We start from the raw sequence: 20194 nt of genomic DNA on the forward strand, positions 1-20194 counted from the left end.
AGGATTTTGACCCAGTGACAGTGAAGGAACGGCAATATATTTCCAAGTCAGGATGTTGAGTGGCTTGGAGGGGAACACCCAGATGGTGGTGTTCCCATGTATCTGCTGCCCTTGTCCTTCTGGATGGTAGTGGTCGTGGGTTTGGATGGTGCTGTCTAAGGAGCCTTGGTGAGTTCCGGCAGTGCATCTTGTAGTTGGTACACACTGCTGCTACTGTGCGTCGGTGGTGGAGGGAGTGAATGTTTGTAGATGGGGTGCCAATCAAGCTTTGTCCTGGATTTAATGACATCATCAGCTGCATTCATTCTACCTCCAGGGAGAGGGGTCTAGCTCAGATGGCTCGGAAAAATCTCTCCTTCACTCTCGTTTCAAAGACCCTATGAACGGAAAGACCTCAAGACGTCAATACAGGGGCCGCCAGAGGCTCAACATGCCCAGGAAGGGCTGGAGGTGGCAAGCAAGCTGCACTAGGTTTGCCCCACCCAATGTAGTAGATCACTGGATTACAGGGCTATCTGGAGCCAGGCTGAACAGATCCCTAACAATCCCTGCTTCCCCCACGCCCACCTCCCACCATGTGTGAGAAGCCTACACCTCTCCAGGTCCCATCAGTGAGCTCGCTGCTCAATTCTGAACAGTATCCAGGAGTACCTGCCTCAGGTACCAGATTGGCCTTAAGCACAAGGGGATTGGAGTAGAGGAATAAAGAAGCCTTCCTGAAGGTGTACATGGCTTTGGCGAGACCACACCTGGAATAATGCATGTTAGTTTGGTCTCCATATTTAAGGGAGGATATACTTGCATTGGAGGCGGTACAGTGAAGGTTCAGTAGATTGGATCCTGGGATGAGGGGATTGTCCTATGATGAGAGGCTGAGTAAATTGGGTTTATGTTCTCTGGGGTTTAGAATAATGAGAGGCGACCTCATTGAAACAGACAGCATTCTGAAGGGGGTTGATCGCGTGGACAGTGAGAGGCTGCTTCCACTGGTCGGAGAGTCTAAAACACAGGGACACAGCCTCAGGATAAGGGGCCGATCATTTAGGGCTGAGATGAGGAGAAATTTCTTCACTCAAAGGGTGGTGAATCTTTGGAATTCTCTACCACAGAGGGTTGTGGATGCTCCATCGTTGAATACATTCAAGTCTGGGGGAGACAGATTTTTGGTCTCTGAGGGAATTGAGGGATATGGGGAGCGGGCGGGAAAATGGAGTTGAAGCCTGAGATCAGCTGTGATCATATTGGATGGCGGAGCAGACTCGAGGGGCCATGTGGTCTGGTCCTGCTCCTATTTCTTGTGTTCTTGTATTGTGGAGTCGACCTATAAGCATTTCATCGTACAGCCGGCTCAGTCCCAAAAGCCACAGGATAAATGAAGTGCAGTCAACGAAGACCAGAGGGTTCAGTCACCCTGTTTCCAAAACCGACCCCTTCCACTCCCCTCCCCTCTCCTCTCCTTCCCTCTCTCCCCCTGGCCTTCCCTCTCTCCCCCTACCCTCCCCTCTCTCCCCCTGCCCTCCCCTCCCCTCTCTCCTTCCCTCTCTCCCACTACCCTCCCCTCTCCTTCCCTCTCCCCCACTACCCTCCCCTCTCCTCCCCTCTTTCCCCCTGCCCTCCCCTCTCCTCTCCTCCCCTCTCTCCCCTGCCCTCCCCTCTCCTCTCCTCCCCTCTCTCCCCTGCCCTCCCCTCTCCTCTCCTCCCCTCTCTCCCCCTACCCTCCCCTCTCTCCCCTGCCCTCCCCTCTTCTCTCTTTCCCTCTCCTCCCTGCCCTCCCCTCCCCACTCCTTCCTCCCCTCTCTGCCCTCCCCTTATCTCCCAACCCCTCTCCTCCCCTCACCTCTCCCCAACCCCAGCCCCCTCCCCCCCATCCAACCCCACCGTGTAAAGGGCAGAAACTGTTGTCGATGGTCCATTAATAAATGTGAGAGTGGGGACTCAGCACTACATAACAGCAGATATTCTGTGGATACCTACAGGAGGACCATCAGCACCAGGAATTCCAGGCAGTCCAGGCTTTCCAGTCGGACCCTGCAGGAGGGAAAACCAGGAAGGGATATTAGAGTGATCTCCCCCTCACCGTCAATCAAAAACAACAATATGCATTTAGAAAACATCTTTCATACAGTAAACGACCCCAAGGCCCTTCACCGGAGCATTAAGGTGTAAAAATCTGACAGCAAGACACGCCAGGAGAGATTAGGAAAGATCACCAAAGACTTGGTCAAAGAGGGAGGTTTTAAGGAGTGTCTTAAGGGAAGGAGAAGAGGGGGAAAGGTTTAGGGTGGAATTACAGAGCTTGGGGCCCAGGCAGCTGAAGGCACGGTCACCAATGGGAGAGCAACTAAAATCAGCGGTACAAAAGAGGCCTGAATTGGAGGAGCGCAGAGATCTTGGAGGGCTGTGGGAGAGGAGAAGGATAGGGAAGGCTGAGGCTGTGGAGAGTTTTGTACACTGCATGAGGTGAACAGATGCTCTGAGGTGTCTTATTCATTCATGGGATGTGGGCTTTGCTGGCTGGGCCAACATTTATTGCCCATCCCTAATTGCCCTTGAGAAGGTGGTGGTGAGCTGCCTTCTTGAGCCACTGAAGTCCATGTGGTGTAGGTACACCCACAGTGCTGTTAGGGAGAGAGTTCCAGGATTTTGACCCAGTGACAGTGAAGGAACGACGATATAGTTCCAAGTCAGGATGGTGAGTGGCTTGGAGCGGAACTTGCAGATGGTGGTGTTCCCATGTATCTGCTGCCCTTGTCCTTCTAGACGGTCGTGGTCATGGGTGTGGAAGGTTGAAATTACGATCTTACGATCGGTGTTCTCTGACCACTACCTTGAGGGTATACTCGGGGTGTCATCGAGGAACACAGATTCCCCTGTGAGCAGCCGCTCTTTGGATTCTCTATTACAAGGCCAGGGCTTAAGGAAAAAAAACTCAATGATGAAACAATAACCAAAAGCATTCGCTCCGTCCCTGGTTCTGAGCATTCGGAGAACATGAACTTTGGGCTGAATCACAAGACTTAACCATTAACGCTGTGTCCATACCCTCCAACCGCTCCCCCCTCCCCACCCCGGCTGGCAATGCCAGCGAGACTGGGTTCTGAAGTAAATGCTGCTCAGGAATCGCCTGGGCCCCAGACTCTCTGTTCCACCCAATGGAAAAGCAGGGAAAGTGATTTTCCTGTGCAGCACTCCCAACGAGAACCATTTCTGACAGGAATGCCCAGTCCTAGACGGCTCTGCAAGGGGAGAATCGGCAGGAACAGATCTGAATCATTTGTTGGACTGGGAGGCGGGCATGCCACTCAGCAGGAGATCAGATGGACAGACTAGGCAAAGAGTTGGGCACCTCACGCCAGGGTTTAATCAACCGCAACTCAATGCTGGAGGTTCTCCAGCAGATGTGACTTACCTTGTGGCCAGGGGGACCCATGGCTCCCTGAGGACCAGGTATACCCTGCAGGAGAGAGAAGGCAGAAGGATGAATGAGAGAACATCATGCTAACGTTTAACACATCTGGTACGAAGTCCTCCCAAATAGTCCCTGCCAGAAAAATTATCTGGCATTATCACCACTAACCCAATCCAAGATTGAAAGGACAATGTTGAGATTGGGTCTGTACTCTGTACTGAAGGGATGGTGTTTATAGACCAGTCTGGACTCGGTAGTGATGGAACAATGTTGAGACGGGTCTGTACCAGGTAGTGAAGGGACAATGTTTATAGACCAGGTCTGCACTCAGTAGTGAAAGGACAGTGTTTATAGACTGAATCTGTACTCAGTATGAAGGGACGGTGTTTATAGACCGGGTCTGTACTCGGTAGTGAAGGCACGGTGTTTATAGACCAGACCTGTACTCAGTACAGAAGGGTTGGTGTTTATAGACAAGGCCTGTACTCAGGAGTGAAGGGACGGTGATTAAAGACCAGACCTGTACTCAGTAGTGAACGGACGGTGTTTATAGACAAGGCCTGTACTCAGTAGTGAAGGGTTCGTATTTATAGACCAGGCCTGTATTCAGTAGTGAAGGGACGGTGTTTAATGATCAGGCCAGTACTCAATAGTGAAGGGTTGGTGTTTATAGACCAGGCCAGTACTCAGTAATGAAGGGACAGTGTTTATAGACAAGGTCTGTACTCAGTAGTGAAGGGACAGTGTTTATAGACCAGGTCTGTACTCAGTATGTGGGTACGGTGTTTATAGTCCGGGTCTGTAGTCAGTAGTGAAGGGACAGTGTTTATGGATGGGGTCTGTACTCGGTAGTGAATGGACAGTGTTTATAGACCGGGTCTGTACTCGGTAGTGAAGGCACGGTGTTTATAGACCAGGGCTTGTACTCAGTACTGAAGGGTTGGTGTTTTTAGACCGGATCTGTATCCAGTAGTGAAGGGACGGCGTTTAAAGACCAGGCCTGTACTCAGTAGTGAAGGGACGGTGTTTATAGACCGGGTCTGTATCCAATAATGAAGGGACGGTGATTAAGACCAGGCCTGTACCCACTAGTGAAGGGACGGTGTTTATAGACCAGGCTGGTACTCAGCAGTGGAGGGACGGTGTTTAAAGACCAGGCCTGTACTCAGTAGTGAAGGGACGGTGTTTATAGACCAGGCCTGTACTCAGTAGTGGAGGGACGGGATTTATAGACTAGGCCTGTACTCAGTAGAGAAGGGACGGTGTTAGAAGACCAGGCCTGTATCCAGTAGTGAAGGGTTGGTGTTTATAGACCAGGCCTGTACTCAGTAGTGAAGGGACGGTGTTTATAGACCAGGCCTGTACTCAGTAGTGAAGGGACGGTGTTTAAAGACCAGGCCTGTACTCAGTAGTGAAGGGACGGTGTTTATAGACCAGGCCTGTACTCAGTAGTGAAGGGACGGTGTTTAAAGACCAGGCCTGTACTCAGTAGTGAAGGGACGGTGTTTATAGACCAGGCCTGTACTCAGTAGTGAAGGGACGGTGTTTAAAGACAAAGCCTGTACTCAGTAGTGAAGGGACGGTGTTTATAGACCAGGCCTGTACTCAGCAGTGGAGGGACGGTGTTTAAAGACCAGGCCTGTACTCGGTAGTGAAGGGACGGTGTTTATAGACCTAGTCTGTATCCAGTAGTGAAGGGTTGGTGTTTATAGACCAGGCTTGTACTTAGTAGTGACGGGATGGTGTTTAAAGACCAAGCCTGTAATCAGTAGTGAAGGGACTGTGTTTATAGACCGGGTCTGTACCTGATAGTGAAGGGACAGTGTTTAAAGATTGGGTCTGTACTCAGTCGTGAAGGGACAGTGTTTATAGACCAGGTCTGCACTCAGTAGTGAAAAGACAGTGTTTATAGACCGGGTCTGTACTCAGTATGAAGGGACGGTGTTTATAGACCGGGTCTGTACTCGGTCGTGAAGGGACGGTGTTCATGGATGGGGTGTGTACTCAGTAGTGAAGGAACAGTGTTTATAAAACCGGGTCTGTGCTCGGTAGTGAAGGCACGGTGTTTATAAACCAGGCCTGTACTCAGTAGTGAAGGGGTGGTGTTTATAGACCAGGCCTGTACTCAGTAGTGAAGGGACGGTGTTTATAGACCGGGTCTGTACCTGATAGTGAAGGGACGGTGTTTATAGACTGAGTCAGTATCCAGTAGTGAAGGGACGGTGTTTATAGACCGGGTCTGTACCTAATAGTGAAGGGACGGTGTTTATAGATTGGGTCTGTACTCAGTGGTGAAGGGACGGTGTTTATAGACCGAGTCTGCACTCAGTATGAAGGGACGATGTTTATAGACCAGGTCTGTACTAAGTAGTGAAAGGACACTGTTTATAGACCGAGTCTGTACTCAGTATGAAGGAACAGTGTTTATAGACCGGGTCTGTACTCGATCGTGAAGGCACGGTGTTTATAGACCAGGGCTGTGCTCAGTACTGAAGGGTTGGTGTTTATAGACCGGATCTGTATCCAGTAGTGAAGGGACGGTGTTTATAGATCATGCCTGTACTCGGTAGTGAAGGAACAGTGTTTATAGACCGGGTCTGTACTCGGTAGTGAAGGCACGGTGTTTATAGACCAGGGCTGTGCTCAGTACTGAAGGGTTGGTGTTTATAGACCGGGTCTGTACTCGATCGTGAAGGCACGGTGTTTATAGACCAGGGCTGTGCTCAGTACTGAAGGGTTGGTGTTTATAGACCGGATCTGTATCCAGTAGTGAAGGGACGGTGTTTATAGATCATGCCTGTACTCGGTAGTGAAGGAACAGTGTTTATAGACCGGGTCTGTACTCGGTAGTGAAGGCACGGTGTTTATAGACCAGGGCTGTGCTCAGTACTGAAGGGTTGGTGTTTATAGACCGGATCTGTATCCAGTAGTGAAGGGACGGTGTTTAAAGACCAGGCCTGTACTCAGTAGTGAAGGGTTGGTGTTTATAGACCGGGACTGTACTCAATAGCGAAGGGTCGGTGTTTATAGATGGGGTCTGTACTCGGTTGTGAAGGGTTGGTGTTTATAGACCAGCCCTGTGTTCACTTTTGAAGGGACAGTGTTTAAAGAATAGGCCTGTACTCAAATATGAAGGGTTGGTGTTTATAGACCAGGCCTGTACTCAGTAGTGAAGGGACTGTGTTTATACACCAGGTCTGCACTCAGTAGTGAAGGGACCATGTTTATAGACCGAGTCTGTACTCGGTAGTGTAGGGACAGTGTTTACAGACAGCGTCTGTACTCAGTAGTGAAGGGACAGTGTTTATAGACTGGGTCTGTACTCAGTAGTGAAGGGTCGGTGTTTATAGACCGGCTCTGTACTCAGTAGTGAAGTGACGGTGTTTATAGATGGGGTCTGTACTCGGTAGTGAATGGTTGGTGTTTATAGACCTGTCTGTACTCAGTAGTGAAGGGACAGCATTTATAGATGGAGTCTGTACTCAGTAGTGAGGGTCAGTGTTTATTGAACGGGTCTGTACACAGTAGTGAAGGGACAGTGTTTATAGATGCAGTCTGTACTCGGTAGTGAGGGTCGGTGTTTATAGACCGGGTCTGTACGCAGTAGTGAAGGGTCAGTGCTTATAGACCAAGTCTGTACGCAGTAGTGAAGGGTCGGTGTTTATAGGCCGGGTCTGTACTCAGTAGTGAAGGGTCGGTGTTTATAGGCCGGGTCTGTACTCAGTAGTGAAGGGTCGGTGTTTATAGGCCGGGTCTGTACTCAGTAGTGAAGGGACAGTGTTTATGGATGGGGTCTGTTCTCGGTAGTGAGGGTCGGTGTTTATAGACCGGGTCTGTACTCAGTAGTGAAGGGACAGAGTTTATAGGTGGAGTCTGTGCTCAGTAGTGAGGGTCGGTGTTTATAGGCCAGGTCTGTACTCAGTAGTGAAGGGTCGGTGTTTATAGGCCGGGTCTGTACTCAGTAGTGAAGGGTCGGTGTTTATAGACCGGGTCTGTACGCAGTAGTGAAGGGTCGGTGTTTATAGGCCGGGTCTGTACTCAGTAGTGAAGGGTCGGTGTTTATAGGCCGGGTCTGTACTCAGTAGTGAAGGGACAGTGTTTATAGATGAGGTCTGTTCTCGGTAGTGAAGGTCGGTGTTTATAGACTGGGTCTGTACACAGTAGTGAAGGGTCGCTGTTTATAGGCCGGGTCTGTACTCAGTAGTGAAAGGACAGTGTTTATAGGCCGGGTCTGTACTCAGTAGTGAAAGGACAGTGTTTATAGGCCAGATCTTTGTCTTGATATTGTGGTTGATGCGTTACCTGAGCTCCAGGAATCCCTTGTTGCCCTGGAGGTCCTGGTTCTCCTTGTGGCCCCTGTTTCAGATCAATCAGACAGCACAATAAATTTCCAAGCTCTCAGAGGTTGATAAATGAATGAAAGGAATTTAAAAAGAGAAATGACGCACCAGGTTTCCTTTTGGACCGTGTGGGCCATCCGATCCTCGTACACCCTGAAACACAGAAAGGGTTCCTCAGAATGGACAGCCCGTAAAAATGAGGCAATTCAAAACTTTCGACAAATAGCTCAAGAAAATTCTCACACCCATTTCAATTTCCTTTTTTATACTTCCAAAGAAAGATAGAGTAAACAGGAAAATAGGTTTTACCATAATATGAAGGATGGAGGATCATCAGTTTTCTAATCTGAACAAGTGCTGTAGTACGTAGCACAGCTCCGATAGATAGAGAGCACAGCTCCGATAGATGGAGAGCACAGCTCTGATAGATGGAGAGCACAGCTCCGATAGTTGGAGAGCACAGCTCCGATAGATGGAGAGCACAGCTCCGATAGATGGAGAGCACAGCTCCGATAGATGGAAAGCACAGCTCCGTTAGATGGAGAGCACAGCTCCGTTAGATGGCGAGCACAGCTCCATCAGGTGGAGAGCACAGCTCGGTTAGATGGAGAGCACAGCTCCGATAGATGGAGAGCACAGCTCGGTTAGATGGGGAGCACAGCTCCGATAGATGGAGAGCACAGCTCTGATAGATGGGGAGCACAGCTCCGTTAGATAGAGAGCACAGCTCTGTTAGATGGAGAGCACAGCTCCGTTAGATGGAGAGCACAGCTCCGATAGATGGAGAGCACAGCTCCGTTAGATGGGGAGCACAGCTCCGTTAGATGTAGAGCACAGCTCCGATAGATGGGGAGAACAGCTCTGATAGATGGAGAGCACAGCTCCGTTAGATGGAGAGCACAGCTCCGATAGATGGAGAGCACAGCTCAGATAGATGGAGAGCACAGCTCCGATAGATAGAGAGCACAGCTCCATTGGATGGAGAGCACAGCTCCGATAGATGGAGAGCACAGCTCCGTTAGATGGAGAGCACAGCTCCGATAGATGGAGAGCACAGCTCAGATAGATGGAGAGCACAGCTCCGATAGATAGAGAGCACAGCTCCATTGGATAGAGAGCACAGCTCCGATAGATGGAGAGCACAGCTCCGTTAGATGGAGAGCACAGCTCCATTGGATGGAGAGCATAGCTCCGATAGATGGAAAGCACAGCTCCGATAGATGGAGAGCACAGCTGCGTTAGATGGGGAGCACAGCTCCGTTAGATAGAGAGCACAGCTCCGTTAGATAGAGAGCACAGCTCCATTGGATGGAGAGCACAGCTCCGATAGATGGAGAGCACAGCTCCGTTAGATGGAGAGCACAGCTCCATTGGATGGAGAGCACAGCTCCGATAGATGGAGAGCTCAGCTCCATTAGATAAAGAGCACAGCTCTGTTGGATAGAGAGCAGAGCTCTGTTAGATGGAGAGCACAACTCCGTTAGATAGAGAGCACAGCTCCGTTAGATGGAGAGCACAGCTCTGTTAGATGGAGTGCACAACTCCGTTGGATAGAGAGCACAGCTCCGATAGATAGAGAGCACAGCTCTGTTAGATGGAGTGCACAGCTCCGTTGGATAGAGAGCACAGCTCCGATAGATAGAGAGCACAGCTCCGTTAGATGGAGAGCACAGCTCCGATAGATGGCGAGCACAGCTCCGATAGATGGCGAGCACAGCTCCGATAGATAGAGAGCACAGCTCCGATAGATGGAGAGCACAGCTCCGATAGATGGAGAGCACAGCTCCGTTAGATGGAGAGCACAGTTCTGTTAGATAGAGAGCACAGCTCCGTTAGATAGAGAGCACAGCTCCGATAGATGGCGAGCACAGCTCCGATAGATGGAGAGCACAGCTCCGATAGATGGAGAGCACAGCTCCGATAGATGGAGAGCACAGCTCTGTTAGATAGAGAGCACAGCTCCGTTAGATAGAGAGCACAGCTCCGATAGATGGCGAGCACAGCTCCGATAGATAGAGAGCACAGCTCCGATAGATGGAGAGCACAGCTCCGATAGATGGAGAGCACAGCTCCGTTAGATGGAGAGCACAGCTCCGATAGATGGAGAGCGCAGCTCCGATAGATGGAGAGCACAGCTCCGATAGATGGAGAGCACAGCTCCGTTCGATGGAGAGCACAGCTCCGATAGATAGAGAGCACAGCTCCGATAGATGGAGAGCACAGCTCCGTTAGATGGAGAGCACAGCTCCGATAGATGGAGAGCACAGCTCCGATAGATGGAGAGCACAGCTCCATTAGATGGAGAGCACAGCTCCGTTAGATAGAGAGCACAACTCCGATAGATGGAGAGCACAGCTCCGTTAGATGGAGAGCACAGCTCCGTTGGATAGAGAGCACAGCTCGGTTAGATGGAGAGCACAGCTCCGATAGATGGAGAGCACAGCTCCGATAGATGGAGAGCACAGCTCCGATAGATGGAGAGCACAGCTCCGTTGGATAGAGAGCACAGCTCCGTTCGATAGAGAGCACAGCTCCGATAGATGGAGAGCACAGCTCCGTTAGATGGAGAGCACAGCTCCGTTGGATAGAGAGCACAGCTCCGTTAGATGGGGAGCACAGCTCCATCAGGTGGAGAGCACAGCTCCGTTGGATAGAGAGCACAGCTCCGTTAGATGGGGAGCACAGCTCCGTTGGATAGAGAGCACAGCTCCGTTAGATGGGGAGCACAGCTCCGTTGGATAGAGAGCACAGCTCCGTTAGATGGGGAGCACAGCTCCGTTGGATAGAGAGCACAGCTCCGTTAGATGGGGAGCACAGCTCCATCAGGTGGAGTGCACAGCTCCGTTGGATAGAGAGCCTCGTCCCTTGTAACTGCACCACCGATGGAGATCTGCTCCAGTACGTTACTCACAAACCGCTCAACCGGAGGGAAACTGTGAATTCTAAGACCGGACATTACTCAGGCCTTTCCGAATGCAAGTGCCAACCATTGCCAAACTTAGCCTCAGTTTTGGGCTTAGTTGCAAATTTCCGTCGGAGTCAACCTTCTGCAGCAATAGGAAATAGAAGTCGGAAAGTGGGAAGAATGAATGGAGGGAAAATCACCGAGTCACTGATTGGCATCGAGAATGGGGGGACCCAGCACACGACTCACTGACTGGGATGGTGAGGGCTCAGGGGCACATTGTGACCGATAAAGAAGGTCTCACTTTGTGGGGAAAATTATTTGCTGCCAAGAGGTCAGTTTTAAATTTCACAGAAAACACGTGATTACTTTTGCTTCTGCATTAACTCACAGGTGGTCCTTGAAGTCCAGCAGGTCCTTTAGGTCCGAGTAGCCCTCTTGGTCCCTAGGAGATGAAGGGAGAGGCAGAGAGAGAGAATGCGAGAGGATGACACAGAGAGAGAAAGAGAGAGAGAGGCGAAGAAACAGAGAGAGAGAATGAGAGAGAGAGATAGAGTGAAAGACAGAAAGTGAGACAGAGAGAAAAAAGAGAAAGAATGAGAGAGAAAGAGAAAGAATGAAAGAAAGAGAGAGAAAGAGAGAGAGAGTGAGAGGAGAGAGAGAATGAGTGAGAGAGAATCAGAGAGAGAGAGAGAATGGCAGAGAGGGAGAAAATGAGAGAGAGAGAGAGAATGAGGAGAAAGAGAGAGAATGAGAGCGAGAGGAGAGAGAGAAAAGAGAAAGAGAAAAAAAATAAGCATTCCAGGATAAAATCTTGCACACAACACAATTGACAAAAATAAGATGGGTTGGGTTGAGGTAATTGAATCTTAAACTGCTTGGGTCTTAGTTCCTGCTGTCATCGGACCTTTGGCCTTCCTCAGCTACAAGGTCAATGGAGAGGTCCTGGCGGTGTTATCTATTGGTGGGGCAGTGAATAGCCAGGGGAACATGTGTACTGATCGCATATTTGGACCGACAGACACAAGAGAGGTCGATTCTGGAGTGAGTTCTGGAGATATGCACAACACTGCCTGAGTGGGGGGTGGAGGCAGATTCAACTATTGCTTTGGAAGGGGAATTGGAAGATTAAATAAAATTGTAGGGCTGCAGTGTAAAGGCGGCGGGGAGTGGGACTCGGTTGAGTTGCACTTGCTCAGAGCCGGCACGGACAGGAGTGGCCGAATGGCCTCCTTCAGTGCTACAACTATCCTATGATTCTATTCAATTCTATGGGACAACTTGCGGCACCCGACCAGTCGCGAATGTGGTGCGATTGGCGCAATTTACTGAGGCCACCGGAAGGGCCTAGCCATTGCCCAGGTCACCTGGCCCAGTCAGCCAGCCGACATCCTGCCACTGCTAGAAGCTGAAGGCCAGACAGTTCTTCGTCGGCCTCCTGCTGTGTGAGTTTCACCAGCCGGGAACATCCATCAGAGGCTGGGTACACGGGACCTCCCTGGGGTGAAGGTGGCGGGCCCACAATGCGGAACGAGCGATTTAAACTAGGCATCGGTGGGTGTTCCACAAGCTCGACTTACCCTTATTTCAGATGCTGGGTGGGATTTTGCTGCTGCAGCGTGTGAGTTGCAGAGCAAGACCACGTCCAGTTACATCATCCCAACATCGCTCCCTGACCAGCTGGACAATGTCTGGCCTCTCCACAACGGCAGAGTCTGGGTCAGGAGACCCCAAGCCGCCTTTTTTTCTAACATCATGTGTGGGATGTGGGCATCGCTGGCAAGGCCAGTGTTGTCAGGGTTGTTTGGTGTCTAACTGCGAGGTCTGGAGGCTTGTATGGTGAACACTGGATGTCTATGAAAAGCTCATTGCTACATACATCTCCATGTTGTAGTCCTGCAGGGGTACTACCTCCGTGCTGACTTCTCCAGACTCTCCTACGCGCGGTCTGCTATCATGTGACTCTCTACATCACCAAATGGGTGGTACTGTTTCCCTACTCTCACCTTGACCCTTGACCTGCCGAACACCCTTGGGCTACAGCCAACATTTATCGCCCGTTGCTCACTGCTCTTGAGATGGAGGTGGACAGCCACCTCGACTCTCATACATGTCCAAATCTGATCTGGAGCTGATTTGGAGGGACCTGCAAAGGAGTATAGGGAGAGAGGGAGTGTGGAAGGGGTATTGGGAGAGAGGGAGTGAGGAAGGGGTTTTGGGAGAGAGGGAGTGAGGTGAAGGGGTATTGGGAGAGAGGGAGTGTGGTGAAGGGATATTTGGAGAGAGGGAGTGAGGAGGGGGTATTGGGAGTGAGGTGAAGGGGTATTGGGAGAGAGGGAGTGAGGAAGGTATACTGGGAGAGAAGGAATGAGGAAGGAGTATTGGGAAAGGGGGAGTGAGGTGAAGGGGTATTGAGAGAGAGGGAATGAGGAAGAGGTATTGGAAGATGAGAGTGAGGAAGGGGTATTGAGAGGGAGGGAGTGATGAAGGGATATTGGGAGAGAGGGAGTGAGGAAGGGATATTGGGAGAGAGGGAGTGAGAAAGGGGTGTTGGGAGAGAGGGTGTGAGGAAGGGGAGTTGGGAGAGAGGGAGTGAGGAAGGGGTATTGGGAGATGGCAGTGAGGAAGGGTATTAAGAGATGAGCTGTGAGAGTATTGGCAAGGTGTATATATATGTGTGCATTGACTGGGTGAGGCAATGAGGGAGTGACTGGGAGTTGTGGCTCAGCACTGCTAGGGTAGCCAGAGCAGACTGGGGCAGGCAGTTATCCTGTATCGAGAACATCCCACTGGACTTAGTTTCTCTGATGCTGATGGCTCCTGGCCATATCTGGGATTCTCTTCACTATAACCGGAGACAAGTCCTAACATCGCGATGTACTTACAGGTTCACCTGGCAGCCCTCTGGGTCCAGCCTCACCATCATCTCCCTGCAGACAAAAGACAAACAGGAGACATTAGAGCACAAACAATCACAGCCTGATATCTAAGACCATCTTACGAATGCTGTAACTGGTACGTAGGCTGGCGTCAGTGCCCGCAATCATTGAAACTGCTGCTCAGAAAACTCCCAGGAACAACATCCATGGGTTCCCCACTTTCCAAAGGAAAACAATCAGCCCATCAAATATTTCCAACCTTTCTCCTCAATGGAATTTTAGCCCATTCAGGGGCGGACGTTGTTAAGTTGCTTTGTGGGGTCGACTCTCTGCTTATTTCCTCTTTTCTTTCATTGATATGTTGATCACTACACTGGTAAAAGCACTGATTCAGGGGGATCCTTCCAAATGTGTCAACATTGCCACCAGACGGGGAGCAGGGGGATTGTAATCCTTGTAGCGAGGTTCTCGAAGGTGACAGGAGCTAACGTTTCAGCTTCTCTCCCACACATCACAACAAAGAAACAATGCACATGCTCAGTGTTGACCCTCTGACAGTGCAGCACTCCCTCAGTACTGTCCCTCTGACCGTGCAGCACTCCCTCAGTACTGACCCCCCGACAGTGCAGCACTCCCTCAGTACTGACCCCCCGACAGTGCAGCACTTCCTCAGTACTGTCCCTCTGACCGTGCAGCATTCCCTCAGTGCTGACCCCCCGACAGTGCAACACTTGCTCAACCCTGTCCCTCTGACAGTGCAGCACATGCTCAGTGTTGACCCTCTGACAGTGCAGCACTCCTTCAGTACTGACCCTCTGGAAGTCCAGCACTCCCTCAGTACTGACCCTCTGACAGTGCAGCACTCCCTCAGTGCTGACCCTCTGACAGTGCAGCACTCCCTCAGTACTGACCCTCTGACAGTGCAGCACTCCCTCAGTACTGACCCTCTGACCGTGCAGCACTCCCTCAGTGCTGACCCCCCGACAGTGCAACACTTGCTCAACCCTGTCCCTCTGACAGTGCAGCACATGTTCAGTGTTGACCCTCTGACTATGCAGCACTCCCTCAGTACCGACCCTCTGACCATGCAGCACTCCCTCAGTACTGACCCTCTGACCATGCAGCACTCCCTCAGTACTGACCCTCTGACCATGCAGCACTCCCTCAGTACTGACCCTCTGACTATGCAGCCTCCCTCAACACCGCACTGAGAGTGTCAGCATAGAGCTCATGTCTCTGAGGTGGGACTTGATCCCACAGCCTTCTGACTTGGGGATGGGCAGGTGGAGTAGGCAGGGTGGGTGCTGCCCACTGATGCACCTTGGACAGAATGAAAGAAATACTGAAAAATGTGTAGAGTTTGGGGAGAGAAGCCATAGATTCACAGTCAGATCCAAGTGATGAAGAATTGGTGATGAGCTTACAACAGGGAGTCCTTCATCTGAGCTGGAGAAGGAGATTGTGGACTTTAGTTAGATCGGTGTGAGTAGGGCGGGGGTCGTGGGGTGGTGCACGTGGATCTACCTGGGGAACGAGGTGAAGTGCTCCACTGTCTAATCCACTGCCCCAATCAGAGAAACACCTTGATCTGGAATGGGACTGGATTGGAACCCAGGTCCTGAAGCTTATGAGCGAGGCTGCAATGCAAAGGGAACATTCCCTCCGCGAAACCCTGGCCCGCTCCTCCCCACAGCACCTTTGCCATGAAAGCATAGGAGGTGGAACCCTGGCCCTTTTACCTCCTCCCTTCTCACCATCCAAAGGCCCCACACGCTCTTTCCGCCTGATGTAGTGAATTCCGTGCACTTCTTTCAATCTAGCCTACTGTATCCGCTGCTCACAATGTGACCTCCTCGAGATTGGCGGGGGACCCAAGCACACAGCGGGTGGCCACTTTGTGGAACATTTCTGCTCAGTCCGCAAGCGTGACCCCGAGTTCCCGCTCGCCCCCCATTTTAATTCTCCGCCTTGCTCTCACTCTGACCTCTCTATCCTCGGTCTGCTGCTGTGTTCCACTGAAGCTCAGAGCAAGCTCCAGGAACAGCCCCTCTCTCAGCTTTTGACCTGGCACTCTCCAGCCTTCTGAACTCAACATTGGGTTCAGCAATTTTAGGTCATAACCTCTGCCTCCATTTTGATTTGTGGTTTATTTTTGGTTCAGTTCTTTCTTTATCCCTTTTCTTTGCATTCAGACGGCTGCTATCCAGCCCTTCACACTTCATTGAGGGCACATCTTTTGTTTCTTCACTTCACCCACAACTCTCTTTGGTGTTTGCACCACGAAACCTTTTGCTATTTAATTTCTCTTACCCTCCATCCTTTCACAGGCCTTTCCCTTTTGTCCTTCTTCCCATCCCCGCCCACCCACTCTTCCCCCGCCCCTCTTTCCACTTGCTTAAAACCTACTACATTTCTAACTTTTCCCAGTTCTGATGCAAGGTCACAGACTTGAAGAGTTAAACTTCTGTTTCTCTCCCCGCAGATGCTGCCTGGCCTGCTGAGTGTTTCCGGCACTTTCTGCTTTTCGATCTGGGTGAAAATTCATTCGCGGCCTCCAAAAGAGAATTGAAGAATTATCTGAGGAGGAACAATTTGCGGGGCTACAGGGAAAAGGTTGGGGGTGGGGGGGTGGGGGGGCACGGTGATGGGACTAGGTGAGTAAATCTTGCAGAAATCCAGCATGGTCACAACGGGCCGAATGGTCTCATTCTGTGTTGTACCCACTCTGTGATCCCGTGAACCTATCTTACTGTTGAAGAGAGGCATGTTGCTGAAGCTTTTCGTCTTGCACGCATCGGGACAAACACAAGAATACCAAATTTCAAATGATCACAACAATTTAAACAGCAGGAGAAAAGGGTGCCGACTGGTATTACTTTTTTTTTTTATTCGTTCATGGGATGTGGGCATCGCTGGCTAGGCCAGCATTTATTGCCCATCCCTAATTGCCCTTGAGAACTGGGTGGCTTGCTTGTCCATTTCAGAGGGCACTTAAGAGTCAACGACATTGCTTTGGGTCTGGAGTCACTTGTAGGCCAGACCTGGTAAGGGTGGGAGATTTCCTTCCCTAAAGGGCATTGGTGAACCAGATGGGTTTTCACAACAATTGACAATAGTTTCATGGTCATCATTAATCTTTTAATCCCAGATTTTTTTTTGGAATTCAAATTTCACCAGCTGCAGTGGTGGGATTTGAACCCAAGCCCCCAGAGCATCACCCTGGATCTCTGGATTACTAGCCCAATGACAATACCACTATTCCACCGCCTCCCACAACACCCTATTTGCACCCAGTCCAGTTAATGACCTACCCCAGTGTCTCCACCTGCTCCCCCTACCTTGAATCCTACCCTGCACCGCTCCCCGCCCACCCCCCCACTCCTCCCCGTCATCCCTTCCTCCACCCCTCCCCATCCACCCCCCCCCACCACTCCCCGTCATCCCTTCCCCCACCCCTCCCCATCCACCAACCCCCACCCCAACCACCAACCAGGTTACCAGCTAATTCAATGCCTCTTCCCACTCATCAATCCCATTTTTAGCCTGGGAACTCAAAGCTGTTTCGGGCCGACTCTTCGAGCTGCTCTCCCTTTGACTGCACCACTTTCCGAACTTTCGTGACCTCAGGACAGTCTCCGCCCCCCACCGCACCCCCTCACCGGTTTCCCTGCCAGTCACCCTCGGTCGCCCAATCTCCGTGGGTCAGCTTACGGCAAGCGTGCGGTCAGGTTAACGGGGCAGTGGGCCGGGCTGTTGAAAATGGCGGACCGCACATCCCGCCCGGGAGTTCTCTTCTCCGTCCTTGGGATGCGGATGTCGGCGGTCAGGCTGACATTTCTTGCCCATCCCTAACTGCCCTCGAGAAGGTGGCAGTGCACCGCCATCATGAGCCACTGTCGTCCATGCGGTGTGGATACCCCCCAACAGTATTTGACTTTTCAGTAGCGGTTCGGAGAGCAGCTGAGAACCAGCCGTCCGTCCCACTCTGAGACAAAAATAAAAATAGCTGGAGAAACTCGGCAGGTCTGACAGCATCTGCGGAGAGGAACACAGTTAACGTTTCGAGTCCGTATGACTCTTCAACAGAACTAAGGAAAAATAGAAAAGAGGTGAAATATAAGCTGGTTTAAGGGGGGGCGGGACAGGTAGAGAGAAGAGCAATACTTCCTCAAGGTAGGCATTCCTTGAAGAGAAGTGGCAGTCTTGTTTTTGTTTTGGATTTCCAGCATCTGCAGTTTTTTGCTTTTATCTTAGTTTTTAATTGACTGCCACTTCTCTTCAAGGAATGCCTACCTTGAAGAAATATTGCTCTTCTCTCTACCTGTCCCACCCCTCCCTTAAACCAGCTTATATTTCACCTCTTTTCTATTGTTCCTTAGTTCTGTTGAAGAGTCATACGGACTCGAAACGTTAACTGTGTTCCTCTCCGCAGATGCTGACAGACCTGTTGAGTTTTTCCAGCTATTTTTGTTTCTATTTCAGATTTCCAGCATCCGCAGTATTTTGCTTTTATCATACTGCTCTGAATTTGGGGTCACCTGTAGGGCCAGGCCAGGTAAGGACGGGCTGATTTCCTTCCTTAAAGGACATTATTGAGCCAGGTGGATTTTTACAACAATTGATGATAGCTTCGTGGTCACTTCATGGTTAGGCTAGCTTTCAATTCCAGATTTAGTCATTGACTTAAAATTCCACTAGCTGTTGTGTTGGGATTTGAACCCATGTCCCCAGGGCAAGGTTTATTTTTTTCTCCCCCACCCCCTTTATTCTTTCACAGGATGTGGGCGTGGCCAGCATTTATTGCCCATCCTTAATTGCCCTTGAACTGAGTGTCTCGCTCGGCCATTTCAGAGGGCAGTTAAGAGTCAACTGCATGGCTGTGGACCTGGAGTCACATGTAGGCCAGACCGGGTAAGGACGTCAGATTTCCCTCCCTAAAGGGTGTCGGTGAGCCAGATGGGTTTCTATGACAGCCCGATCGTTTCATGATCATTATTATTCACTCCGTGTTTATGGATGAATTAAATTTAAAATTCCCCCAGCGGCTGTGGGGTGGGGGTGCATTTGAGCTCATGATTTCGGGTTGTTAGTGCAGGCCTCGGAATTGCCAGCCCAGTGATACTACCGCCACGCTACCGTCCCCTGAGGTAATGCTCCCCCAGGCAAGTTGACCTCTGCTTTAACCCGTCACCGACATCGGTCGTATCCGGACAGACGCGGAGTTCCGGCTGCTCCTTAACCCCAACAGACGCGGCTACTTTGGAAGGGTGCATCTGTGACGTTGGGTGGGGGTGGGGGGGGGGGTAAACACTCACCCTTTCTCCGTCTTCCCCTTGGTGTCCCAACGGTCCCTGCACTCCGGGTTCTCCCTAGGACGGCAGAACAGACAGCAGGGTTAGGCTCCCGGCACACCGTCCGCAAAGTCACCGCCGCCCGCGCTTCTGGCGTGGAGCCTCTCCCCAGCGGCAACAACGCATCGGAAAACAGCACCCGCGCCCCGGCCCCACTTCCCACCGTGCTGCGGCGCTGGTGAGGTGGGGGGGGAACCCCCACGGGGGTGGGGGACGCACCTTTGGAACCACGAGGCGCCGCTTCAGGGAGTGGAGTCTCGACCCTCCAGATCCACTCGCCACGATATAGGCCGACAGTCCTGCATTCCCGCAGCGCCTTTCGCTACCTCAGGGCGTCCCGAAGCGCCCCCTCGGGCAATGGGGCATGGCCACCGTCGCAACGCGGGTAAGCCTGTGCACAGCAAGATCCCACAGGCACCCACCGAGCTAAACGGCCAGGCGAGTCAGCTTCTGAGCGGCGTTGGGTGAGGGATAAATATTTCCCGGGGACCCCAGCAGAGGAGGGCTCCCTCCCCTCCCCACCCCGGCTTTCCCTCGAAATGATGCCCGCGAGGTCCTTTACGCTGGCCGCGAGAGGGTGGGTGGTTCAATGCCACACCCTTCCCTTTGCTGACAGTCGTGCTCAGCTCCCTGGTTGGTGCCGACTGGGAGTTGGGGAGATATCGGCTGGAAGAACCTTCAATTGGGCATGGGCGATGGTTCAGGCACAGCTTGACTGGGTGCCTCACTCTGGGAAGGGGGTGAAGGCATGGGAGAGAGTGCGGGAAAGATTCCCCAGAGCGTTTCTCAGGATGAGGAACTTCAGTGACGAGGACAGATTGGAGAAATCAGGGCTGCTCTCCGAGCGGAAGAGAAGGTTGGGAGGAGATTTGATAGAGGTGCTCAAGATCATGAGGGGCCTGGACAGTGGGTAGGGAGAAAGTGTTCCCATGGAAGGGTCAAAGACAAGAGGGCGCGGGCTGAAGGTGGTTGGCAAAAGAAAAGCGACGGCGACATGAGGGAAAACTTTTTCACACAGAGAGCGGTCAGGAGCTGGAGAGTGTGGAGGAGGCAGGGTCAATCGAGGCATGCAAGTTGGGGATTGGGTCATTATGTGAGAAGGAAGAATGTTCAGGATTATCGGGAGGAGGTTGGGGAGCGGCACCAGGGGAATTGCTCCTTCAGGGAGCCAGCACAGACATGACGGGCTGAATGGCCTCCTTCTGTGCTGTAACAGCGCTGCGATTCTGTGGTACAATATGCCTGGATTCTTCCTCTTTATTAGAGAGAATTGAGGGCGATATTGAGTGCAGTACATTGGGTTAAAAGTA

The 20194-nt window shown here is 51.4% G+C and overlaps 1 protein-coding gene across 1 annotated transcript in view; it reads right to left on the reverse strand.

Annotated features, from left to right (window-relative positions):
* LOC144695147 (uncharacterized) overlaps positions 1-20194 on the reverse strand; it is a 132571-nt gene that overhangs the window by 84797 nt on the left and 27580 nt on the right. The window contains exons 9-15 of the mRNA XM_078566045.1: positions 18849-18902; positions 13540-13584; positions 11046-11099; positions 7858-7902; positions 7712-7765; positions 3410-3454; positions 1975-2028 (exon numbers count right to left, since the gene is read on the reverse strand). Of these exons, the coding sequence (XP_078422171.1) occupies positions 1975-2028; positions 3410-3454; positions 7712-7765; positions 7858-7902; positions 11046-11099; positions 13540-13584; positions 18849-18902 (351 nt within the window). The remainder of the gene's footprint in view (positions 1-1974; positions 2029-3409; positions 3455-7711; positions 7766-7857; positions 7903-11045; positions 11100-13539; positions 13585-18848; positions 18903-20194) is intronic.

This window comes from Cetorhinus maximus, chromosome 21, assembly GCF_964194155.1.
Source record: "Cetorhinus maximus chromosome 21, sCetMax3.hap1.1, whole genome shotgun sequence".
In the NCBI taxonomy this organism is placed as follows: Eukaryota; Metazoa; Chordata; class Chondrichthyes; order Lamniformes; family Cetorhinidae; genus Cetorhinus; species Cetorhinus maximus.